Here is a 26,994-nt window from a genome sequence, read left to right on the forward strand (position 1 = left end):
TGAACTCTGTATGTCTTGCTCTTTCATATGTAAACTCCTAAAGATCTGTTGCCATAATTGTGCAGTAAATATAGCTGTTTAACCATTAAAACCATTGTTCTTTTTATGCACTGGTCAATTTAGAGATTTTGAACTATTTTGCTTCCACAACATGTCCTCTTTCAGACTAGTGGAAAGAAAACATCCAAAATACATAAATTTATATGTTTAGTTTATTACTCTAATCTATTTGTGTCTGTAAATTTCAGTTAATCTTTGAGTTTTGTTTTTCATTCACTGAGCCAAAAATCTTTACTTTAGTAGCATTTGCATAAAGCAAACTTTACAGTTTTATTCTTATCTATATACTGAAGGTTTTTACAGAGGAGTTTGTTCGTATATCATTTGCTGGATGTGTATAAAATGTATTCCCTCTACTTCTGGCTGTTGACAGATTTGAAGTGATAAAAAGAGCAATCCAAAATTCCCTGTATAAAACTCTTCAGTGTCAACAAAACAAGAATTTTGAACCATTATCCAATGTTCAGATGTCTGCTCTGATTTCTGGAAATGTGTGCATATTTAATTAGATAAAGCCTCGTTGCGTTTTTAAACAATATTTCAGTAAACGTAATAGAATGCAATTGTTAAAACAGTAGATTTATTACTTGCAGAAACCACAGTCAGTTCTACTTGCTTTATCTGTCTTTGTATTTTTAAATCCTGGTGGATTTAAGAAAAACCTTTGAACATTTTAGTAAAAAAAAAAAAAAGCATTGTACAGCTCAAATATTGATGGGATTTTTTATTTTAGAAGTCAGAAATGTCAGAAAGAGCTTTATTACCAAGTATGTTTACACACACAAGGAATCTGACTTGACCACAGGAGCTTCCAGTGCAGAAGAAAGTACGGACATAGTGCAACATGCATAATAATACAGTAGCAATGGAATATAACACTAATATAAGAAAAACTGAAAATATAATAATAATAATAATAATAATGCGTTGTATACAGATGTAGAAGTGTGAAAAAAAATGAATTGTACAACAATCAGGGTTTTCCAAACAAGGGTTGCATTTTGCACAATGTGCATTAGGTTAACTTTATTTAAAGATCTGCGCAATTTCCAACATGACTGGATAGAACTTAACAGCGTTTCACCAGTATTTTTGCACAAAAAAGGATTTGAACATTTGAAAGTGAAGAATTTAAGACAGAAATATTAGTATTTCAACCTGCAGTGTAAAATGAAATTATTATTAGGCCTGTAATTAAGGAAGGATTTTTTTTAACAAATGAACCAGAAGCAACATCAGAAATACTTTTGGTGTGTGTTTTTCAGTGACGCCAGTAAAAGCGCCAGCAGTCCGCCCACCTCCCCTCGTCCCGGCTCAGGAACAGGCACCGCCACGAGCAACGCGGTTCCCCCGCGACAACAGAAACCTGCTGCAGCCGGAGCCACTCGCAAGAAGGCTCCGCAGAAGAAGAAGAAAGGAGGGAAGGGAGGATGGTAGATAGAGAGAGAGAGACGAAACGATTTCATCTAACATTTGGTTTGCTTGGTTTTGAAACTCTGAGAAACAGTTGTACTAATGAAGACGCCACCTGCTCCAGTGGCCCGGAGGATGAAATGCAAAAGTTTTAGTCATTAGATTCTGAAGGATGAGGAAAAGGAACGTGATTTTTGAACGTCAAAGTGTCGTATGGATAAATTGGGAATCTGGTGTCAATGCATTTTTTTTAACCATCCAATCCACTGTGTACATGCATTACTATCTATGTTAAAGAGTCTGGGGCATTTCTCCTTTGTTTTTTAATTTTATTTTTAAATAATTACCAAGTATGTTTACACACACAAGGAATCTGACTTGACCACAGGAGCTTCCAGTGCAGAAGAAAGTACGGACATAGTGCAACATGCATAATAATACAGTAGCAATGGAATATAACACTAATATAAGAAAAACTGAAAATATAATAATAATAATAATAATGCGTTGTATACAGATGTAGAAGTGTGAAAAAAAATGAATTGTTTAAATTAATGTACAGATATGTGACCCTGGAGCACAAAACCAAAAAATTGACCCTTATGACTGGTTTTGTGGTCCAGGGTCACGTATGCTGATTTACAAATTCCAAATTCTATGTATAAATATGTCAGGTATGATGGACAATGTATAGTTATGGAAGTTTTAGTTGTTCAGACTGACGATAGCCTGCGGGAAAAAAAACTGAAAAACTTTAGTCAGTATTACCGTCATTGTAGTCTTTTTTCATACAGAAATACTTCAAAGTTAGGTATTATTTCTCCAGCAGGTGGCGCTGTGAGTGTTCGAGCGCCCTGGAACTGCCGTGACTGCGTTACTTGAGTGTGTGCCTTTAAAGACTGGCTCTCGGCGGCAGGTTAGTTTATCTCAGATTACTTGAGCTTCGACTCCCGCTGGTTTATGGTTTAAATGACGATCAAAATCTCTCGCGATCTTTTGTGATTACCTCACATCTCACGAGACCGCCGCTTTTGTTGTTGATCTCCAGGAAACGCAAAAGCTCGGGTGACACCTTTTCCGTTTTGGTGGATAGACGAGAAAATACATTTAGCGCTTTTATAATTCTGCAAGTAATTCTGTTTTTCGCTCGCGTTATTTCCACTCACCGGAAATACCGAGTTCTAGAGTTTCTAATCCTCTTGTGGCTCCGCACCGAGGCCCGTGTGTGTGTGGCGCATCACGTCTGGGGGCATGTAAAAACAAAATACCGCATTTGTTTATATTTTAGTTTGCTTTTTTTTGAGCGTGAAGATGCCCGGTGCGCGCGAGATCGGGTTGGTGGGCGCAGCGCTCGCGCTCACGGGAGGAGTCGCGTGCGCTGCGTGCTATCTGATGAGTAAAACACAAAAACCCAAGAAAACAGTCGAAGAGGAGCTGAATGAGGACGGGAGCAGGAAAGAGCACGTGCATAAAGCGACCAAGACCGAAACTGCACTAAAAACGCCCATAATATCAGAGGTCTGTGGGTTTTGATCCAGTTTTATCCTCTTGGACATTCTTCTATCCCAGTGTTTTGGTTGCACGCGAGGCCTCAAAGCAATAAGTTCTGCCGAAATTAAAATAAGTTCAGTTTACAGTGACGTGGTTTGAAATGTCATTAATAAATATTATTATAATATTGAATGCTGAACAGGTGCTTAATAGATCATGCGTATCTATATCCTCTTAAATAGTAATATTCAGCAATTCTAAATTTTGATATTCATTATTAAACATTATCATAAAATAGTCCCAAATAATATTATGCAACTTTGATTCAAGTTTTTAGAAATGTTAGTTTTTTTAATATCATTTTTAATGCTGGATGCAAAAAGTAAAAAAAAAAAAAAAAAAAGGTTCTTCATTGTTATCTATGGTTCCATGAAGAACCTTTAGCATCCTTGGAGCCTTTTTTAGGTTATCAGAATGTTCTTCAGTTGGTTCTTTTAAGAACTGTTCACTAAGAGCATCTTTGGGGAACCAAAAATGGTTCTTCTATGGCAGTATATATATATATATATATATAATAATAAGCTATATATCTTTCAAGCTATAAATAATGTTAAGTGAAAGTTAATATTACAAAATTATTATGCTTTTGTTTGGTTTTGTTTTCAAATAATTTTAGTGTCACCTGGGAGTTTATTTTCCAAATTAACTCAAAATAAATTAGCATGCAGCGTTTGCATTTTCGAGCATGGTGCATTGATCAAATGAACTGCTCTTGGTTTATTGTGAGGACCGCCTGTAGTTTAATCCGTCTCATTCTCTGTGTCATTGTGACATGTGAAGCAGCTTTACTCTCCCATCAAGCTGGGATTTCAGTAAAGTAATGCCATGTTTGTTCTCTGTGTTGTGCAGCCCAGGAGAGCAGGTACTCAGGTGCTGGTTTTGGGGCTGGACGGGGCAGGAAAGACTAGCTTACTGCACTGTTTTGCCACGGGCAGCCTGGAACAAGATGTGTCCCCCACTCAGGGCTTCAACGCAATCTCCATCAACAAGGAAGAGCTTCAGATCGAGTTCTTAGAGAGTAAATACAGCTCATTTACACACACATGCTGTGATTACTGTAGATCAAACAGCAGCATGTTGCTTGCAGCACCAAAGTCATACAGTAGGTTTGAATCCAAAGGGAATACATGCACTGATCAAATAAATCATGCAAGTCGATTTGGAAAAAATGTTAGTACCACCAAAAAAATTGTCATTGTTTTAGTATCATTGATATACTATTATAGTTTTTGTAAACATTTAAAAAGAGATTTTATTTTTATATCGTGTTTTTAATCTTAAAGTTTTTGTAATTTTGCTGTATTTGTCATATTTATTTGTGTTATTAAAAAAAAATGTCTGTGTAGTCTTTATTAAGGTTTAGATTTTAGTTTAATTTAGATTTACTTATATTAGTACTTAATGGAAGCTTGTTTTCACCACGGGGGAAAAAAAAAAAAAGGTAATTACAAAATATTATCTCACAATTCAATTAGACAAAAGTCTAAAAAAAACCAGAATTGTGAATTTGTGAGATGTAAACTCACAATTCTGAGATAAAAGTCAGAATTGTGAGATGTAAACTCTGAGTTGCAGGAAAGTCAGAATTCTGAATAAAAGTAGAATTGCAAAATATAAATGTGCAATTCTGATCAGAAGAGTCCAAATTGTAAGATATCGTAAGAACTTCGAAACTGCGAGAAAAAAGTCTGAGTTGTGAGGTAAAAAGCCACAATTACCACATTGCCACGATTGTGAGATGTAAACTCAATTCTGAGACAAAAGTCTATTGCGAGATATAAGATTAAAATTGCGTCAGTTTATATCTCACAATTCTGAGAAAAAAAGGAAACGGGCTTCCATGGTACTTCAACTTAAATGAGAAATGTTGAAAAACTAGTTGAAATCATTTTTTTTTTTAATCACTATTTTAAGGTCCAAATCTCACCATTAACAAACCATTAACTATGACTTTTGCCACAATAATTATAATCCTAATTTGCTGCTTATTATTAGTATTAAGGTAGTTGTTAAGTTTAGGTATTGGGTAGGATTAGGGATGTAGAATATGGTCATGCAGAGAATATGTGCTTTATAAGCACTAATAAACAGCCAATATATTAATTATATATATATATATATATATATATATTAATAATAGGCATGCTAATAAGCAACGAGTTAATAGTGAGAATTGGTCCCTAAACGAAGGTGTTACCTTTTTTCATTTTATTTTATTTCAGTTAAAAGTTTATTTTTGTTTTAAGTAATTAAATTGAAGGATTTTCGTTAACAAAAACAACCCTGGCTTGAAGTGAATAGTGTAACAGTGTAATCGTGTCTTTCGTGCTTCCTCTGTCGTGCAGTTGGAGGTACGGAGAAGCTGCGCGAATACTGGCGAATGTATCTGTGTAAAGCGCGTGTGCTGGTGTTCGTGGTGGACTCGTCTGACCCCGAGCGATTCCCTCTGGCTAAACGTCTCCTGCACCAGCTCCTGTCGACCGACCCCTGTCTGCCTCTAGTGCTGCTCGCCAACAAGCAGGTGAGAGCGCTCGCTCGGTAATCCTCTCTCAGCACGATCCGTCTGATAGAGTGCGTGTCAGGACCATCTGGACGCTCGGACATAAGGGTAAGGTGCTGAGGCAGTGCGGCTTTTCCTGTTCTTGCAAACACATCTGGTGTGGCAGACGGGCCTTAAAGTCAACATGAAATCAAATTGGCCGAGGAATAGTTCCTGGTTATATTTGCTGGGATCCTGCAGTGGAATAAGACATTTTTGCCACAATATATTGAATTTTGGAGTCATTCTAATAGGTTACATAATGCAAAAGTGTGCATTATCAAGGTCTGTTTTTGCAAAGTGAATGACATACTCAGCTTCTACATTGTTAAAACAATAATTACAATATTATCGTAGACAATACATATCGCACACCGCTGTTCCTGGGGCCTGTACTATGAAGCTGGCTAGCCAGGTAAGTTTCACTTTAGTTTGCACCAATCCTGGGTTTTAGGTACCATGAAAGTGGCTTGGCTTTTAGCGGTGTTTATTGCCATAGTAACTTACACTGCACGGCTAACCTGCTCCAGGGCAGGTTATGTGTTCTGAGTTAGAGATCTCAAACTGAAATTGGACCAATCAGATGTGAGCAAAGTGTCTGACACAAAAAGTCACTCCCCAAGTTTCTCTTGCTCCAAATTAAAGGTCACTAGTACTGGGAAAAAAAATTGTCTGGCTTTAATGATAATTACTTAGTTATTTTATGTGATTTATTATATGATTTATATTATTATTAATCCATTACACACAAGCAATATTATTATAAATCATTTATTTTAAATGAATATTAATGTATACAGATCATATGTAATATAAATAAGCGGTAGAAGAAATAGATAACACTATTTTAAAAATGACTACGTGACCTTATATGTTCAAGTCTCTATGGCTATATATTTTCAACTGTATAAATGAACTTAGTAAGTTTCGCTTGTGACTGCACTGATAGAGCAAGATCATTTTTTTTATTTGTCCTCTTATCATGTTTCATATGACGTTTAAATTTGTCATATTCTTCGATTTCTTAACCTTTAGCAAAACCTTTAACCTTTAGTTTTGAATCTTGCTGGATCTCTCGCGAGAAGTAAATAAAACTTGCTTTGCGTTGCAAGGCGTGTGATTGGCTGTTCGCCACTGATGTCACACATTCATGTGCATGCGCTCCACAAACAGGATAAAAGCCTGAGTTGACAAAGAAAGTTGATGATCAGCATCATGGTACCAACAAAACCGGATTGAAGTGGTTTGGTTTTAATATAAATAAGCGGTAGAATAAATAGATAACACTATTTTAAAAATGACTACATGTGACCTTATATGTTCAAGTCTCTATGGCTATATATTTTCAACTGTATAAATGAACTTAGTAAGTTTCGCTTGTGACTGCACTGATAGAGCAAGATCATTTTTTTTATTTGTCCTCTTATCATGTTTCATATGACGTTTAAATTTGTCATATTCTTCGATTTCTTAACCTTTAGCAAAACCTTTAACCTTTAGTTTTGAATCTTGCTGGATCTCTCGCGAGAAGTAAATAAAACTTGCTTTGCGTTGCAAGGCGTGTGATTGGCTGTTCGCCACTGATGTCACACATTCATGTGCATGCGCTCCACAAACAGGATAAAAGCCTGAGTTGACAAAGAAAGTTGATGATCAGCATCATGGTACCAACAAAACCGGATTGAAGTGGTTTGGTTTTGTCAACTCGAAACTAATCCTGTAACTCTGAATTTGTTCAACTACCATCATGGTACAGGCCCCTGGTCTTTTTGGACTAATTAATTAGTGCATGTTTTTCTGTTATTGGAAACATGGTCCTCTCTCTCTCTCTTTTACGTAGGACGTCCCCGGGGCCCGTGGGATCACGGATCTTTACGAGGCGCTGGATTTGGGCGATGTTGGCGACGGGCACCGGCTCAGTGTGATTGGTACTCAGGTGAAGAAGAGAAAGTCTGAGGCCAACGCCGGTGTGCAAGACGCTCGTGACCTCATCATAGAGATGATGTCAGATGATTGACCACCTACTGTGTGTCTTAAAATTGTTTCCTTTGGTCACAATTATTTAGGGCTTTACAGTCACCAAAGAGTCTTCAAACCAAATGACAACAAAACAGCCTGTTTTTGTAGTAGAAGAGAGACTAGTGACACTAAAAACTTCATGATTGCTTAAACTGAGAATGAAAATGGAGCATTTTGAAAAAGATGCCAAAGATAATCATGTTTTTCAGTGTATCGCTGCTGCTGTTGTAGTTGTGGATTATGGGATGTTTGAATATCAGTAAACTGATATGGAAATGTGTGTTTGTGCTGTTTTTGCTAGGTGATGAGATGCTTTAATTGGTTTATACTGTAACTTGCTGACTTGTCAGTAAGAAGAGTCTATAATCGAAATGTCTGTGTATTAATTTTGTAACTTGACGTTTCTGTCTTTAAATCTTTTTAATGCCAGAAATCAAGTGTAGATTTGATCAAATTGGTGAGGGACTTTTGATAACCATTAAATGTGAATTTAAATGACTGAATGTGTTTGTCATTTTTGTAACAAAAATCTTGTAATGTTACTTTTTAGCATCAATGACATCATTTTTAGAATCTTTAGAATTCCTGGAATCATATTTCCAGTTTTGTTTATGATGTCATGGTCTGTTAGTTCAGGCTGATTTCAGCTCTTCTTTGATGACAGAGCAGGACCATGTGACTTTGGTTGTCACAGTACCAGCTTCCTTAGCAACAGGCGGTCTCTATTGTGACTAGTGTCACGGTACCAAAATTTCAGTATTCGGTACCGATACCAGTGAAAATCCACGGTTCTCGGTACCAATTTCGGTACCAAAGCAAAACACAAAAACATGCTAATTGAACAACATTTTTATTAATAACGTTAAACAAAAATTAAATGTACAAAACCAATGCCATTCTTTATACTTATTTAAAATTGTTTCAAGTTTTTCCACAAGTAATAAAAGTATGAAAAAAGTAAACAAGTTTCACCCAAAAGTTGAGTCATAGTTCTGCTGCCACTGAAAAACATCTGTAAACTGTTGTCTGTTTTAGGGTTTGCTGGTGTGTTTCAGGATCTTCCTCAGTCTGCAGCTGTAAAAGCAAAATATAATATACTTCAGTAAAGCAATGGGCTGAGTCTGACCAAATGCAACATAAGATCATTGACACCAGCTAAAATATAACTTCTCAGGAAATAACAACCCTCAGCTTTTATAATAAATTTAGATAAGATTACATATATTAAGTGTATATCAAATAGATGGAAACTGTAGTATTAAAAACACTTTACAATAAGATTTTATTTGTTAGATAACATGACCTAACAATAAACAATAGTTATAAGGCAATTATTCTTCTTAGGGTTAATTTCAAAATTCAATCTGTTAAAATTATTTAATGCACAATGAACAAACATGAATGATCAAGTGTTTGTATTAAATAACATTCACAAACATTAATGAATATTTTAAAAATATATTGTTCACTCACTGTAAGATGTTACTAGATCTAACATTGTACAGTAAAGTCTATACAGGAGATAAAATTTGACTGTACCTTTATTTGATCCAAACTGTGTTCATATTTAATTAAAGGGCTTTTAAAACCTGCTAGAGATATTCAGCCAAGCATTACAACTAAAAAAAAATTAAAATTTTCTGACGGACTGATATGACAAACACATTCTCTAACACGCATATTTTGGTTACACAGTTCATTTAAAAGCCTCTGGTGTGTAAAAATAGTAAATACCTTTATGTCCTGCTGTTTTGTTTACAGTAATAAAAGTTATAGAAGCATTAAATAGTTAAAGAAATCATTTTGAACAAATTCTAATGCTCATTACATTAGCGTTAGCCGCGCTTATGCTAACGATTAACTACATATATGCTAACGGCGATGTTTATTTCAATCCGAAATTCAAATTAAAATATGGAATAATATTCATTAAAATACAAAATACGCGTGTTTTGGCGGGGTTCCCCTGGTAAAATTCGCATTCCAGGGGCTAAATATCACGTTAATGGGGTCGTTTTTCAACCCGCGGACATGAAAAACAACCCGCGGCAACTGTGTTAAAGCAGCCCAGTTCCGCGGGAAAACCGCGGCCTTGGCAACACTGGAAGAGGATAGCTTTCTGATAGCCATCAAGAACCGGTACTTACGAAAACCTGGTACCGTAACGTTTTCATTTTTTTAGTACCGACTTGGTACCGAAATACCGGGTCTTTTGACAACACTAATTGTGACATTAGTTTCCCAGGATTCCTTTGGGTCTGTACCTGGACAGAATGGACTCGGGTAAAGTCTGCATTTAAAACAAAGCCTAAATATGGTCTCATGTTATTTTTATTGAAAAATAGGTTAATATGAATTTTCTGTTTGTTTTCTATTTCTGAAAGAGCCTGAATTAAAGTCATCCCATTTGGATAGGTATATGTATAGCAGAAAAAAAAAACATTTGAGTTTTTCTTTCATTACTTTATAATTTGTATTTTTAAGAAACTAATAACATGTTTGCTTGTAGGACTTCGTTTCTAGCTCAAGCAAAGTCGTCCAAGACAGTTTGGGCCACAACACCTTGGTAAAATTATAATTTTTTTTTACATGTACTTTAATTTGATTATATCGTATAACTATATTGTCAACCATGAGTACAAATACACCTGAGGCTAAGAGGCTTATGTTTTTCAGCACTACCCAAGTATCCAGAAAAAAACATCCGTTTCATCCCTTGATCCAGCTGACTTCTCTGCTGTGCTTGTGTTGTGGGATTCAGGATACTGACATGGGGAAACCAGGAATCGATACGGCCGCTGTCCCGCTCAGCACTGCAAGCCGTTCCGAGCCCCAGAATAAAGGCTCTGGCCCAGCCTAAGAAAGACTTCTGCCTCCGGATCCAGCTCAGGTAGCGAGAAACAGCACATCAACAAATGTCTTAAAACTTCCTTTTTATTCAGTTATTTAGTTTATTTATGTATATGTACTGTACTGTTCAAACATTGGTGTTAAGATATTTTTTAATGTAGGAAATGATTTTGTACAGTTGATGGGGGGGGCTTTACAGTTGAGAAGGGGTGCTAATAAAATAATTACATTGTGTAGGTAAAGAATGCCTAAACCGCAGGTATCTAAACAACATGCCGTTTCAGTCTAGCATTGTTTAGATACAGCACAGCTTCTAAAAACATGCCATACCACTGTTAAATGCATAAATAAATGTCCTGCATTTATTGCGTTTTATTTAATTTTCCATTAAAAATGTACATTTACATGGTCACATCATTTACTCATCCTGAAGCTGATGAACAAAAGAATATATTTTCAAAAAAAAAAAAAAGTTGATGGTCCCATTGACTTATATGACCTAAGAAACCTATAGTATTTTGTTCCATACTATGGAAGTCATTGAGGACCATCTGTTTGGTTACCAGTATTCTTCAAAATATCTTCTTTTGAGTTCAGCAGAAAGAAGAAACTCATACGGGTTTGGAATAACACGAGGGTGCGTAAAAGAAGAATTTTCAGTTTTGGGTGAACTATCAAGAGACTATTAAGTGTGCAGTTATTAGAAATTAGACATGTCGACTGACAGTGCCACCTACTGGCTTGGAACAGGTACTGTTTAAATGCCAGCTAAATAAGGGCTTGAAACTGCTGTGAGCTAAATGAACAAATTTACCAACATCGGTTCACACAGAACCTGTTTGAAAAAAAAAAAAGTTGATGGTCCCATTGACTTATATGACCTATAGAAACCTATAGTATTTTGTTCCATACTATGGAAGTCATTGAGGACCATCTGTTTGGTTACCAATATTCTTCAAAATATCTTCTTTTGAGTTCAGCAGAAAGAAGAAACTCATACGGGTTTGGAATAACACGAGGGTGCGTAAAAGAAGAATTTTCAGTTTTGGGTGAACTATCAAGTGACTATTAAGTGTGCAGTTATTAGAAATTAGACATGTCGACTGACAGTGCCACCTACTGGCTTGGAACAGGTACTGTTTAAATGCCAGCTAAATAAGGGCTTGAAACTGCTGTGAGCTAAATGAACAAATTTACCAACATCGGTTCACACAGAACCTGTTTGTGTTTTTAAAAACGTGTACAAAATGGAAAAGAGTGCAGAGTCTCGAGGCGTGTTAAACACCATACAGCCATTAAATCACCAATAAAAGTATTTGTTTACATAATGTGTGTGTGCTATGTATATTTATTATGTATATACAGTGGTGTATAAAGTACCTGAAAGCCATACTTAAGTAAAAGTACAGATATCTTACCAGAAAATGACTGTTAGAAGTTGAAGTCACCGTTTAGAGTATTACTTGAGTAAAAGTCTTAAAGTATGTGATGTTTATTGTACTTAAGTACGAAAAGTATTTTTTAAATCTTAAACGTACTTAAGTATTGAAAGTAAAAGTAAATGCAAAATGGAAAAGAAGCAAATATATATATATATATATATATATATATATGTATGTGTTCATACACAGCTTGAATAGCAAGATTGTGTTCAGTTTTAACTCTTTCTTCCATTTTGTATCTTTAGGTAAGAATAAATAGCACTTCATCCGGTACTTATAGTGTCCTTCATTCCAACATAAGAAATCATTTCTGGAATCTGCATCTGAAATAGCATTTAGATGTATTCACATAGTTTAATGTATCTCAGAGGGGACATGGATGCATTTAACCTGCAGTTACAGATGGATATGAGTGAATCGTTACATCCCTACTAATAAATCATGTGCGTTCATTCTGTGTGTGTGATTTGGTGATATACCTGATAATGTCAGATCGCACATCATTAAAACAACACTTACCATATTATCGCAGATATACTGTATCGCACACCCCAGACTCGACTTGAGTGGAAAATTAATCATCCACGGTTGTGCGCGCACTTGTTTGCAAATGAGCAAAGGTCTTTTTAGGAGTCTAACTTGCAGACGGCAGACCACTGATTCGTCAAACCTGCTTGCAGTCCGTGTTCTTCTGACTTCTGACTATTTTGACATGGATGCATTTAACCTGCAGTTACAGATGGATAAATATTGTTTTGTTTTAACGTGTTGAATACTGATATTTGAAATGATTTAAAAACATGAAAAAAAATAGTCGAAATGTGAAATTAAAACCGCCAGTAGGTGTCAGCAAGTGACTCGTTAGTTGTTTGGAACTATTTTCGTTGGCAAAATTGAGCAAACACAAGCAATATTATGTCTAAAATGTAAGTCACTTATTGCTAACTTTACTGAACGTGTATAAAAATGATTATTAAATTTGTTATGCTGATATCTGCAGAAAAACGCCTACTCTTTGTGTGATATTAAGTTAACTATATTGAATTATATAAATATAAAAAGCATACAGAAGCATTTTTGCCGTCTACAATTTCGAATGCCTTGAATTTTTCATTTTAATAGACTAATAAATAGGGATGTAACGATTAACTGCGAGCCGGTTGAAAATCGATTCAAATATGTTGATTCAAATCGGTTGAGATGCTAAACAAATTTAGGGGTAGGAGTTTATATGAATGCATGTCTGAGGGGAACTTACTGTCTTTAGAAAAGTTTAGATGGTATTTTTGTCAGATCGCACATCATTAAAACAACACTTACCATATTATCGCAGATATACTGTATCGCACACCCCAGACTCGACTTGAGTGGAAAATGAATCATCCTCATTGTGAGAGCACTTGTTTGTACGTGAGCAAAGGTTTTTTAGGAATCTAACTTGCAGACACCAGACCACTGATTCGTCAAACCTGCTTTCCGTTACATTACACCACTGTGTATATGTAAATACATACACATACAGTATATATATTTAAACATAAAATTTTTCTTGAATATATACACATGTAAGCCTGTCGCAATAATCAATATATTGACTTATTGCACAATATATGTACATGTCCTCAATCATTTTTGGTGACAATATATCATCCATTATATTTATTTTGCATTCCATTGCGCCTGTCTTTTGCAGCTTCTCGTACATAACGTGGTGTAGTCATGACTCATGAGGTGCTAGTTCAAATAAAAAAAAATGCTTCTACAAAAAAAAAAAGTTTCATCTGCAGATATGGCCTTGTTTAGGGATCTGTGCTTTTGTGCATGCGGATATCTGACTGCTAACTCAGGTTTAGCCGTTTCAGCTTAAACGGAAGGAACATTTAGGTTAATAATGAATGAGTTGAGGTCAGCATTCAGAATCAAGCATGTGACGACTGCTAGTTTGCCCTATACCTTTTAGAGGAAATGAGAAAGCAATCCACAATTCCTGCCGTTCATTTTTGGATGCTTTGGGTCATGCAAGTATACAGGTCATATTTTACACCATACATCGTAATTTGATCAAATATGCTACCAGAAGTAATCAGGTCATTCATTTCTCTGCTGCATTTATCAAGAAACACTTGATTTCTTTCTTACCCCAACAAATTCCTCATTCATATTACGAGGAAAAAGTGCATTAAAATTCTCGCTTTCTCTGCCCAACTGCCCCTTTTCCACCCAGTAGTCCGGTTGAAGTCCTCTGAATGAGCAGGTTGTGTCTGAAGCCAGAGAGATTTTATGAGATAATGGATCAAATGAATTTGGTTCTCCGAGTCCAGCTGGCAAGAGCGTTTCCAGCCCCGTTTTCCACCAGAGAGCATAAAATTCGCTCTTATATAAGATCATGCTGAGAAATATGGGTATGATTAGCATAAACACTCTCCAAATCCTAGTTTCACTTGTTCCTAATGAGCATTCTGTTACACTCGTCCTATTGTCTTGTTTGAAAAGGCGGATTTTCTCTCGGATGTCAGACGTTCCCTCTGCAATCTTCCTGCAGGAAAGAGGAAGAGGAGGAGAGAAGGATGAAGATCTCCAGCCCTTCCTCTCATGCGGTGCAGTACGAGAATGTTGTTCGTCTTGCAACTCCCAAAACCCAAGGAAGAAGTGCCCAGGAAGTGAAGTAAGAGGTCAAATGAGACCCTGGACACATTCATGAGATCTTTCCAGAACTAAAATTAGCTCCTGCTGAGGACGAAGCCAAAATTCAACATCTGTTTTTTCAGTAGCTCTGTGTGTGTGAGAGAGAAAAAGAGAGAAGATGCTGTCAGACAATAGACCACTGTCTGGTGTGTAACCTCTGGCAAGTCTTGTGCTTGACCACAGAGGTCTTTTTAAAATCACGATCTCAGATCTGGGCCCAATTTCATCTCCAAGCTGTTTTACAGACAAGCATATCGAGTCAGTTTTGTTGTTGTATAATTTTGTTTGTGAAGACTTTGTCACTTATATTTTGCGAGAATTCTGTGGTAAATAAATCATCTGCATGCAGGCCATTATGTTAATTTCTGGATTCAGCTGAACAGTTTTTTGTAACCTGTGGATTTTTGTTACATAACATCTTGAGAGCATGTGCGCTGTGAGCAAGAAGAAAGCTTTGATTCTAATCAAAGCAAACGCAGCAGATGATTTTTGCAGGTCTTGGTATAAATAAGTTGCCATATTAGAAAAAAAAAAAGTGCGCGAGTTATCAGCAGGGTTATTGTTAACTAAAACCTAAAAAAAAATATTTCCATAACTTGAAATAAACATTAATTTAAAAAAATATAAAAAACTTTTTTTAAAAGTTTATTTCAGCTAGTTGCTAAAGGCATGTATAAGGCCTTTTATATAATATGTTTCTTTTGTATAAGGCAACAGAAACATATGTGACCCTGGAGCACAAAACCAGTCTTAAGTCGCTGGGGTATATTTGTAGCAGTAGCCAAAAAAAAAAAACATTGTATGGGTCAAAATTATTGATTTTTCTTTTATGCCAAAAATCATTAGGATATTAAGTAAAGATCATGTTCCATAAAGATATTTTGTAAATTTCCTACCGTAAATATATTAAAACTTAATTTTTGATTAGTAATATGCATTGCTAAGAACTTAATTTGGACAGCTTTAAAGCCGATTTTCTCAGTATTTAGATTTTTTTTGCTCCCTCAGATTCCAGATTTTCAAATGGTTGTATCTCGGCCAAATATTGTCCTATCCTAACAAACCATACATCAATGGAAAGCTTATTTATTCAGCTTTCAGATGATGTATACATCTCAATTTCACAAAATCTACCCTTATGACTGGTTTTGTGGTCCAGGGTCACATATTTAATGTATTTGTTTAACACATCTAGAAAAATCTCAAATCTGTGTTCAGATTTGCCTTGAAAACATTTAAAATGTTTTTGAAAGAAGCCTATTATGATCACCAAGACTGCATTTATTTGATCAAAAATACAGTAATATTGTGAAATATTACTGTTTCAAATAACTTTTCTATTTTAATAGATTTTAAAATGTAATTTATTCTTGTGATGCAAAGCTGAATTTTCAGCAACATTACTCCAGTCTTCAGTGTCACATGGTCCTTCAGAAATTTTTCTAATATGCCGATTTGCTGCTCAAGAAACATTTTTATTATTATTATTATTATCAATGTTGAAAACAGTTGTGCTTCATATTTTTGTGGAAATTGTGGTACATTTTCTACAGGATTCTATGATGAATAGAAAGTCCAAAAGAACAGCATTCATTTGCAACACTAAATGCCTTTATTGTCATTTTAGATCAATTTTAATGCGTCTTTGCTGAATAAAAGTATTAATTCCTTTCTGTAGTTTTCCTCACTCATTGTTATGGGAGCATGACTGTCCCATCTGGCATGCGAGTCCCAGTTTAAGGAACATGGTCATCTCACCTCGAACGCTCCAGCTGGCCAACCCCAAAACCAACCACCCCAACTTCACCAGCAACAGACTGCTCTGAACTTACAGGAGCAACATCGCTTTTAAACCAAGAACTGGTGCTTAATTCATTGTAAGGCCGAGTTTTACATATCCAAACACCATTCACATTGGCTTTGTGTGCAGAATGTGCAGAACAGCTCAAACAGCCAAGATGATGTCCAGACTCGAGCAGCTCTCACTGCCCAAACTAAGAAAGAACAGACACTTCTATGACCCTGGACGACCAGAGAGTCCAATCCGAATTGTAAGAGACACACTGTGCTTAACCTCAGGTTATTGCCATTCCTATCCCCACTTTTAACCCAGGGTAAAGGAACGTTTCACAATTATTTTCACATGTATAATTTAGAGGCGGGTTTAGCACCGCTTTTAACCCGGGATTATAAATGCAGGATCAGCACCGCAATTCCCAACTTAACCCCGCATTGTGGTGCCAAACTGTACTGTGAAACAATGCAGCGTTAGAATGTTACGGCTAGGTGCTTAGCAACGACAGCCAATCGAGTGCCTCATATTAACGTGCTTTGGACAGTCATGGAAAGCCGCGCATTGTATAAACAGTCGTTTCAGTTTTTGAGGAGAAAAATGTCAAATGGTGACGGAAAATGCATCTTGTGGAGTGAAGAAAAGAGTTTTATTTTTACCCATATAGCCCAAAAAGTAAATTCAGGAAAAACTTATAATAGCAAAAACTTAATATGAGAATGCGCAATACTAGAGCCCTTATGTAAACAGGCCGTGTGCTGCATTCGTCCAATCAGTCACATTGATAGCGCAAATATGCAGATAAGAACGTTAACCCAGGGTTAACCCCAAGATAACTCTTGATTCATTTTATCCAGGTTTTAGAATGACCCAGGGTTAACTAGTTTAACTGAGTGTGAAAAGCCCTGTAGAAAAATGTACTGTATATGTATAAATTGTAAATGAAACAAATATTGTTCACAAGAATTACAGTAAACTATACAGATTGACCAACCAGAATCAAGTATTTCAGGCCTAGTTTACACCTGGTATTAAAGGGTTAGTTCACCCAAAAGTGAAAATTCCGTCATTAATTACTCACCCTCATGTCGTTCCAAACACGTAAGACCTTCGTCCATCTTCAGAACACAAATTAAGATCATTTTTGATCAAATCCGAGAGCTTTCTGACCCTCCATAGACAGCAACACAACTGACACGTTCAAGGCACAGAAAGGTAGTGAGGACATCATTAAAATGGTCCATGTGACATCAGTGGTTCAACCGTAATTGTATGAAGCTACAAGAATACTTTTTGTGCACAAAGAAAACAAAAATAATTACTTTATTCAACAATTTCTTCTCTGCCGTGTTAGTTTTCAACTTGTTCTGACATAAAACCCGGATGCGCTGTGTCTTGTTTACAAGCAGAGGAAGACATGCTGTACATAAAATGCTGTACATGTCTTCGTAAACATGTCTGAAGATTTCAACAGAGAGGATGACTTGCCATTTTTGTCCAGTTTTACTTATTTGAATCAGAATAAGTCATAATCATCTCATAATAACTAAGAGAGATGGATGTCCTACATCAGAACAGCGGCTCCTGCTTCAGCAGCATCACACACACGTGTGTCGTGGTACTTTCATGAACGCACATCAAAAACCGACACGGCAGAGAAGAAATTGTTGAATAAAGACGTTATTGTTGTTTTCTTTGCACACAAAAAGTATTCTCGTAGATTCATAAAATTATGGTTGAACCACTGTCACATAGACTATTTTATTGATGTGAAAGTGAAGTGAGCGTCCCATACTCAGAATTTGTGCTCTGCATTTAACCCATCCAAGTGCGGACACACACAGCAGTGCCTTGCTCAAGGGTCTCACCTCAGTGGTGGTATTGAAGGTGGAGAGAGCACTGGTTATTCACTCCCCCCACCGACAATTCCTGTCGGACATGAGACTCGAACCCGCGACCTTCAGGTTATTTATTTTTACCCATATAGCCCAAATTACAATTCCTGTCGGACATGAGACTCGAACCCGCGACCTTCAGGTTACAAGTCCGACTCTCTATCCATTAGCCCACGACTGTCCTTATTACATTTCTGGGCCTTGAACGTGTCAGTTACATTGCCGTCTATGCAGCGTCAGAAAGCCCTCAAATTTCATCAGAAATATCTTAATTTGTGTTCCGAAGATGAACAAAGGTCTTACAGGTTTGGAATGACAAGAGGGCGAGTAATTAATATCAATTTAGATTTTTGGGTGAACTATCCCATTAAGTTGCATTTCTGTCAATCCGTGCACAAGTGGACAATGCTAATACGGGGTTTGAAACATTTTGAGCTTGTCCACTTTTCGACCACTTCCAGAGATCAAAAACGCATTCAGCCGGATTGCTTTCATAGTGTAGATGCTCAAGTGGTTGAATGGGTTCAAACAGCCAACCAAATACCGCCTCCACTCTGCCTAATTATCTAATTGTTAAACATTAAATCGTAAATTTGGTTTGAAGGGCGTAAAAAAAATTTTTTTAAAAAAAGCACAATGTTCTCTTACCAGTCCTGGTTCTAACACAAACCCACAGCGTTTGGTGTAGCTTTGCGGGTATCAATGAAGAAATAAAAGCTGCTGCCTTCCATATTGTTTTCTGTTGTCTCCTTATGTGTTCGTATGTAAATTGCGCGAACCTATTTCACTATATTAGATCGAAAGATCAGAAAAGGCCCATACATACACCCGACCATAGACTGTCCCCTCAAAGAAATCAGGAAAGTGGTCGAAAGTTGACAAAAGAGACGGATTAAAACGCCAGCTGTAAACGGGAATGTGTCTCCATTGTGTACTTATGATCCAATCGACCAAAACGCATCTGAATAGCAGGTGTGAACAAGGCCTTAGAAAAAAAATCAAAAAATAAAACTGTTAGTCACTCTTTCTATGGTTTTTGTAGGTAGTATGACATGAAATCTGTCTGGACTTCCAATTGTGGGTTGATTCAGCCGTCTTTGGCTTTTCTTACAGGTGTCTAGAGGAGCGAGAATCACCACGGCGAGTGCCCGAATCCAAGCTTTATCCACTCCTAAAGCCCTCTCTAAAGATTAAATCCCACCCAGAGAACCAACATGGCAAGAGAAAACAAGACAGACCACAAAGCTGTGGTTTCCAGCACATTCATCATCTGCAGTTATTGTATTTTGTCACTTTCTCACCACCTTCCTTTTCCTATCAGGAGCTTGTTGATTGGTTGAGCTCTCGTTGCTTTCGCTCTGGTTTTCTAATCACAGTCTCAGATTTTGACTCTGGACTACTTCTGACTGAAATTGAAGTACTACATTATTCTTAGCCTGCTGCCAAACTCGCCTGGCTCCTCAAACAGGACTCTGCGTTTTACGCCTATAGTGTTTCCAGATTGTCTCTTTTGGATTTCTGTCTAGAAAATGCTTTCTGTGAGAAAATGCTGCAATCTATCAGCATCTGGTTTGAACATCAGTGTAAGTTTTCTTGCCTGGACTTTCATTCTACACATTCACCTACGTTACACTTCTGTACTAGAATCATGTGAATGAATAATAATAATAAAAAAAAATATATATATATAAAAAAAAAAATTCTCTGTGCATTGGCAAGTATTTCAATAGTTACATTGTATTTACTGTTAAAAAAAATAAACCACTTTTAAAAAAGTAAATCTTACCATTTAAATATTTGATTTCACTAGGGATTATGCCTTGTTGTGATTCTTAAATTGAATAATTGAAAAGGAGTTACCAGTAACTTAAAAACGGTCATTTTTGCATGTGTTTGGACTCTGTACAGTTGCTCATGTCACTACAGGAGCCAGTTGGACCCCAGATCAGTCCAGTTTTCCTTCTCTCTATCTTTTCCTGCTGTTCTCTCAAAGTCTTTCCTATTCCCATGATCCTCCTCTAACTCTCTCTCTGACCCATGGGTGACAGATTCCACTGGAGTCTGTCGAGTTGTCTTGGTAACACACAATGCCACAGCTCTCCGTCAGCCATTCAGTAATCAGATCTAGTTCCTCTCACTGTATTAACTCATCAAACAGAACCGAGTCAGAACTCCATCAGACGGATTTAGTGGTGAAAGACTCATGTGTAAATAACATCAGTGATCAAATGGGGGAGGTATTCCAACATATATGTGACCCTGGACCACAAAACCAGTCATAAGGGTCATTTTTTTCAAAATTGAGATTTATACATCATCTGAAAGCTGAATAAATAAGCTTTCCACTGATGTGTGGTTTGTTAGGATAGGACAATATTTGGCCGAGAATATCTGGAATCTGAGAGTGCAAAAAAAATCTAAATATTGAGAATATTACCTTTAAATTTGTCCAAATGAAGTCCTTAGCAATGCATATTACTAATCAAAAATTAAGTTTTAATATATTTACGGTTGGAAATTTACAAAATATCTTCATGGAACATGATCTATATCCTAATGATTTTTGGCATGAAAGAAAAATCGATCATTTTGACCCCATACATTGTATTTTTGGCTATTGCTACAAATATACCCATGCAACTTGAGACTGGTTTTGTGGTCCAGGGTCACATCATGTTTAAAATAATAAAACTAAATATTGTAGTTCTGCCTTGTTGTTTGCAACCCAAGTTTTTTAAAGGTGTTGCAGAGATGCGTTACCAACAAGAGACCCCAATTAGAGCCTCAAACAAAGACCAAAAACAACAATCCTGTAGATTATTGTGATGTTTTATCAGCTGTTTGGACTCTGCACCCATTCACTGCAGAGGATCCATTGGTGACCAAGTGATGTAATGCTACACTTTTACAAATCTGCTCCCATGCGTAAACAAACTCATCTATGTACATCTTGGATGACCTGAGGGAAGATGTGGAAGTAAAACTATATATTATAATAATAATAAAATAAAGTAGATGAAGAGAGTCAAGAGAACCAGTCAGTGCTGTGATTTGGCCACCTCAGAGGCACGCTAGTCTACCTCAAGAGCTTTTAAAGCCTTTCTAAACCGGCGCAGCTGAAATCAGTGAACGCCGAGTGTTCTGATTGGTGCAGGAGGGGGCGGAGACTAGTGCAATCAACCAATGACAATGTGATCTAGTAGCTATTACGCTCTTTCTTTCACTCATAAGGATTTTTTATTTTATTTACCAAAATGTCTTATAATGCCTAAAAGTTTCACATTTTTATCGAGTTCTAGCTGTATTATGTCAATATCTTCCAGGATATGCCAGGAAACTTGCTGCAGTGTGTTTGTGTTCAGCTTAGCGTCTACACTGCAGTCAAATGAACATGTTTGTTTTTCCGTTGAGGGTGTGGGGTGTTTTTTCAAGCCCCACTGCTCAAACACACACACACACACACACACTCACTCATATACTACTGCAGTCAGCTGCACTCTGCCAACCATTTAAAAGTTGCCTCGTCTGTCCATCCTTTGCTTACTTGGATGTGTTTAAAGATTTGAATATTTCATGAAATGCTGCCATCAGCGTTTGTCTTCCTGAGGCGTCTCTCTCCTTTCACTGTTTATCACGTTTAATCCACTCTTCCACCATCCTTGTCATCAGGATTTCATTTTAAAACCTCTTTTGCTCTCCTAAACACGTTTCAGTTGGTGTCCAGTTTTTCAGATACATTCAGAACAAGCTCCCTGAGAAAATGTACTGCTCAGATGTTGCTCTTTCATAGATTATGAAACTTAACTTGAGATATCAGGAATAATTCTTCAATAATTCCTTTTAAGAAACAAGTGGTCATACAGTAAATGAAAAGTGTCATTTTTATACTAATCTTTGACTTCTGAATGCAGATAATAATTATTATATGAGCAGCGTTTGAGACATTATTGAGATTTCTTTTACACTTCTATTGTGAGACAAATGTGAGATTACTGTGGTCTATTTTTGCAGGAGAACAACTGAGAAGCAGATGTTAATTTGTTCTCCATTTAATCTCATATTAGTGTCTAGCACAAACAACTGGGATGATAAAGAGGTATTTGTTGCTATTGTTTTAGGTTCATAAATAAAGACATAGGTAAAGTGTAACTTTCTCTGCTTTTCAATCTTTCTCAACTCCAAGATGATTCTCCTAATGAGAAAGCAAGCTGTATAATCACTCAACACATGAAATCAAACCCTGAAAATACTGATGTAATTTTTTTATATATAGGTGCTTACATTTAGTTTATTTACTTACATTTAATAGTTATTAAGGCAATAAAAATAGGCTATATGGCATACATTTTGCAAAAGATTACAACTTAGATAACATTTTAAAAATAAAATAAGACCCATATCGGTCTTCAAACTTCAGAAAACATCCTCAAATAAGAAAAGAAAGACAGTGAGATGGTCTACTGAACAAGAGAAAAACAACATGAAGATCTTCCATCAGTCCTTCACTGATCCCAGTTCAGCAGGGAGACCTTCTGCTTTCCTCCACTGAGCGTTTCGCATCCTGAACCATTTCTACAGGACAGAGAGAGAGAGAGAGATTAGGTTGATTGTAAATCAGGAGATATCATAGCTGAATTTTTATATTTTCTGAAAACTGGAGTGGTATTTGCTATATGTTTTCAATAGGTATGTTAACATGTACCACTTTTTTGTCAATTGGAATAAATCCGATTTCAGATTCTGAAAGCTCTGTTTATATGAGCGCAAGGTATTTTTATAATAGTCAGATTCAAGTGATTACATTGTTTCAGGTCCACAAGTCTAAATTTATTTCAGATCAAGCTCAGTCAGATTAACTGGGGTGTTTGCATAAAGGCTTTTCAATCCGATTAGGCCATCATTCTGATTATAAATGGATTATTTAAATACATGCAAATGTAGCTAATGTTATCCATTTCAGCACAAGTTGTAAAACATTTGACATGAAACTGAGTACATATTTCACTTTCACACACACACACTAATCTTTTAGAGTATCCTAAATTAGCTGATTTTCATAGAAACAGACAGTTGCACCACAGCTCTGAGGTACAATGACCTTTAACACCAGCATTGCAACACACTTGCAAAACTGTCAGTGTTTTACATAACATACCATGAGAGTATATAAAAAGCTCTGTATAAAATCCCCTTCTTTGGTAGGGCGACCACATATATCCGCTTTTTTCTGATTTCCAAATTACATAAAATGTCCTATTGTTTTCATACTTGCTAAAGGACTGTAGAGAGACCATCAATAGGAAAACAAAGCCATTTTAGGCAATCAAGAAAAATTGTTCACCTAAAAAACACAAACATTCCACTATTTTTCAGCAGAAGAACAGCAAACACTGTGTGCACTGCTGAAATCAAGCAGCGCCGCTCATCTTCCCCTCACAGGTTTTAGTGCAGCATGTGTAGCGTTTGACTCTGAACACTTAACATGAGAGTATCCACCCATCACTAACCCTACAGTTCTTAGACACAGAGTCTGTGTTTACTAGCCAACACGGCCAGCAGGCATGACCGGTTTACAGAGAGAGAAAGAGAGGTGTACACCTGTTCCTCATACCGCACCCTTTGTGCTTAAGTTTTCTTAGCATTAAAATAATGCAAAGTGGTGATATAATTTCCCCCAGAAACAGGACAGGGTTTGTTATTCAAACCAATTTTCCCTGGGTCATAATTTGCCTATGAAATAAAGCCATAGATGAGGCACTGCGCTTAGCTTTCATGGTGACATTTTCATGACAATTTTGCACATTTATAGTCTTGAGAAACGATCATATAGGGTTATTGTGGGTTTTGAAAAGTTTTAATTCACGCTTCCACAAATTAAGGCCGTAAATAGTCTTAAAGGGGTCATATGATGTGATTTAAATTTTTCCTTTCTCTTTGGAGTGTTACAAGCTCTTGACTTCGTCATACCTAGAGCTGATCCGTGTTGATCGCTGAGGAAATACATCAACTTCGCGCTGTGGATCACCGGATCGGCTTTCACCGTGGACGAAGCGGAGTCCCATAAACACATTTCATTACACCAAATACACAAAATAATGTTCTTTTTAGCAACGTCATATGACCCCTTTAAGTCAAAGCAGAAATCAGAGTCATGGCATATAGCTAAACATATACTTAAATCAAGATGCATTTAATTAAGATGCAAAAAGAAAATAAGAAGTCTCTGTTTTCTGAAAGAATATCTGCCAAAGGTGTATGAAAACCTGTTTTCACTTTGAATTAAGTTGATTTTTTAAATCCTATTGGCAGATATTTGTTCGTGTTTTCACTTGATTTTTATCAATTTCACAGAAATTTCATGTTGCTTCTCAAGTAAATGTATTGATTTAAGAATCTTTATACATTTGAATGGGAAAACAATGCAAAATACCTGAGGATAAATGTCACTTTTTTGCAGTCTGACCAGAAGGTAGTTCAATTCAAGCCATAAGCTATTTCTTTGTGTTGCTTATCCTTGTTTTGGAAACCATTATAGGTTGTTTTTAAAGAAAGTTCAAAAGAACAGCTTTTTCTTGAAACAAAAATCTTTTGTAACATTATAAATGTCTTTACTGTCACTTTTAATCAATTCAATGCATCCTTTCTGAATAAAAGTATTACTTTCTTTCCAAAACCTTCTAAATCTTTAACGTTATATGGTATATTAAATATTACTTGTGCATGAGTGAATACATTTAAGCACACTGTATACATTCGCACACCCCTAAAATGGTGAATTGCTAAGCCTGTTCTATTGTGTAGGATGATTAATCACAAAGGCGTTCACATTTTGTATAAATGCACTTGGTTTTCCACAATCATAGTGACAGAAACAGACCAGCCCCAAGAAGGAATGTGTTTCCAGTCAAATTCTGGCTAACTTCATGCTGTCAGCACTGGAAGTGTTGCTCACAAGCTCTGAAGTATCTATTAGATACTGTAAGTAGACGCATTACAGCATTACTAACTGCCGCATTACATCATGACTCCTGTGTGGGTTTTTCATTTGAATGAGTGTGTTTAGAAATCAGACACAATGCGTTTGAACATGTCGCCCATATCCGTAAGAGGGAAGGCATGTCCGGAGGCACTCTGTTTATGGTCAGTGTCAGCTCTCCATTCACAAGCCTTTGGGTTTTAACGCTGTCAGTGTGTTATTTTGAGCTGGTGACAGCAAAACAGGAATGAAGACAATGCATGAGAGAAGCTTGCATCATGGGTAATGTGGCTTAGTGGTTAAAGATCTCATGTGTTCACTGAAAAGTTGTAAGCTGACACCCCAGAAGAGTTGATCCATTCACTTTCATTGTGCAATTAAGAGTTTTAACCTCCAGAGGGACTCAATCTGTGTAAGTGAAGTCACTTTGAGCAAGGAGAAACACCTCTCTGGAAGCATTATTATTTACTTTAACATTTATTGCTGTCATTAACTTTCCCTGATCAAATAAAGTCAGGCAGGTCATTATGCAATAAAGGCTCATAAACCATATGTCATAGCCTACTACCATGTTGATTGAACCCAAATGTACACTGGTATAACAATATTTTTGGACACACACCATAGTATTATTATGTTTTTTTTAACATTTGTAATCGAGATGTAAATGCCATGGTACAATCCCAGCTAACAAAAATATGTATGCTAATAATAGGCCTACATATTATCACATTCATTATTATTAACTATTAATTATTATTGATTTTAGAATGTTCAAAACATCCAGTTTTTTAAATGTTCTAAAAATGATTTTTTTGTTGTTGTTATGTTAACGTCAGAGAAAACTTTAAGTGAAGGTTCAGTTTTATCATTTTGCAAACATTATATGAACGTTATTTTGAATGTTCTCTAGTAGGCTAGTAAGTAGTAGCCTAAGGTTTGAAAAAAGACTTTTGCTTCAGAAATGCTTCAGAAAATCTTGAAAGATGTATAATGTTTTTGTGGAAACGTTTTGAAAAATAACTTTAATAGAAAAAAATGATTGTTCATAACTTTGAAATAACCTTGTCAGAACGTCACTAGCCAAAGTTCAGGGAATGGTATATTGCAATTCGATATCATACAGCTAGTCATTTTTGACAAGTGCGTTTTACATTATTATTATTATTATTATTATTATTAAAAAATGTACTTTTAATTATAATTATGTTTGTATTAAGACAATTCTGCCTACATTAAAATATTAAAAAAGAATAAGAATTAAAAGAATTTTTAAAAAATATATAGATTTTGTGCGTTAAAAGCGACTAAACAAAACGCGAGCGCTCCCATTCGACCAATCAGAAAGACGCGTCTTCCAAACGTTCTGGTTTGTCGCGTCGCGTCGCTCGATCGCGCTGTAGATGAGGATCTCGTGAGAAACTCACCGCCGTCTCCTCTTCGCTGAGCCCACACTCCGCTGCGATCAGCATCAGCGTGGTGTAGTCGGGGTGTTTGCTGACTTTCGTGAAATTCTCCTCCAGAACTTTAATCTGATCCTCCGCTAAATGCATCCCGCACATCGCCATCGCGTTTCCACTCGCGCTCATGTTTCAACTCCAAACAGACAAACGGACTGCGAACTAAAATCACAGCTCGACTGATGTCAGCCTCAGCGTCCCATGCAAATAAAGTCCAAAGTCGGGAAAGAAGCGCCAGCCTCCACGAAGAAATGCTGTGGGAAAGGGATGCACGATGTCAGAAGTGAGTACTGTACCTGATAATGGCCAAAC

At 36.5% G+C, this 26,994-nt stretch overlaps 2 protein-coding genes and 1 pseudogene across 2 annotated transcripts; 2 read left to right on the forward strand and 1 right to left on the reverse strand.

Moving 5' to 3' along the window:
* Nucleotides 1–2,359: 2,359 nt before the first annotated feature.
* LOC107662170 (ADP-ribosylation factor-like protein 9) lies at nt 2,360–8,075 on the forward strand. The gene is made up of 4 exons (XM_016452085.1): nt 2,360–2,991; nt 3,874–4,042; nt 5,370–5,545; nt 7,404–8,075. Exons 1-4 carry the CDS (start codon nt 2,785–2,787, stop codon nt 7,578–7,580), a joined length of 729 nt encoding a protein of 242 aa, XP_016307571.1. The 5' UTR covers nt 2,360–2,784; the 3' UTR covers nt 7,581–8,075.
* A 2,002-nt stretch (nt 8,076–10,077) lies between these two features.
* LOC107662176 (testicular haploid expressed gene protein-like) lies at nt 10,078–19,586 on the forward strand (annotated as a pseudogene).
* Nucleotides 19,587–22,302: 2,716 nt separating this feature from the next.
* Nucleotides 22,303–26,988, reverse strand: LOC107662180 (homeodomain-only protein-like). Its single transcript, XM_016452096.1, has 2 exons — nt 26,650–26,988; nt 22,303–22,818 (listed from the first exon to the last, which is right to left on the reverse strand). Exons 1-2 carry the CDS (start codon nt 26,809–26,811, stop codon nt 22,741–22,743), a joined length of 240 nt encoding a protein of 79 aa, XP_016307582.1. The 5' UTR covers nt 26,812–26,988; the 3' UTR covers nt 22,303–22,740.
* Nucleotides 26,989–26,994: the final 6 nt, after the last annotated feature.

The sequence above is a fragment of the Sinocyclocheilus anshuiensis genome, unplaced genomic scaffold (assembly GCF_001515605.1).
Source record: "Sinocyclocheilus anshuiensis isolate Anshui unplaced genomic scaffold, SAMN03320099.WGS_v1.1 scaffold1120, whole genome shotgun sequence".
In the NCBI taxonomy this organism is placed as follows: domain Eukaryota; kingdom Metazoa; phylum Chordata; class Actinopteri; order Cypriniformes; family Cyprinidae; genus Sinocyclocheilus; species Sinocyclocheilus anshuiensis.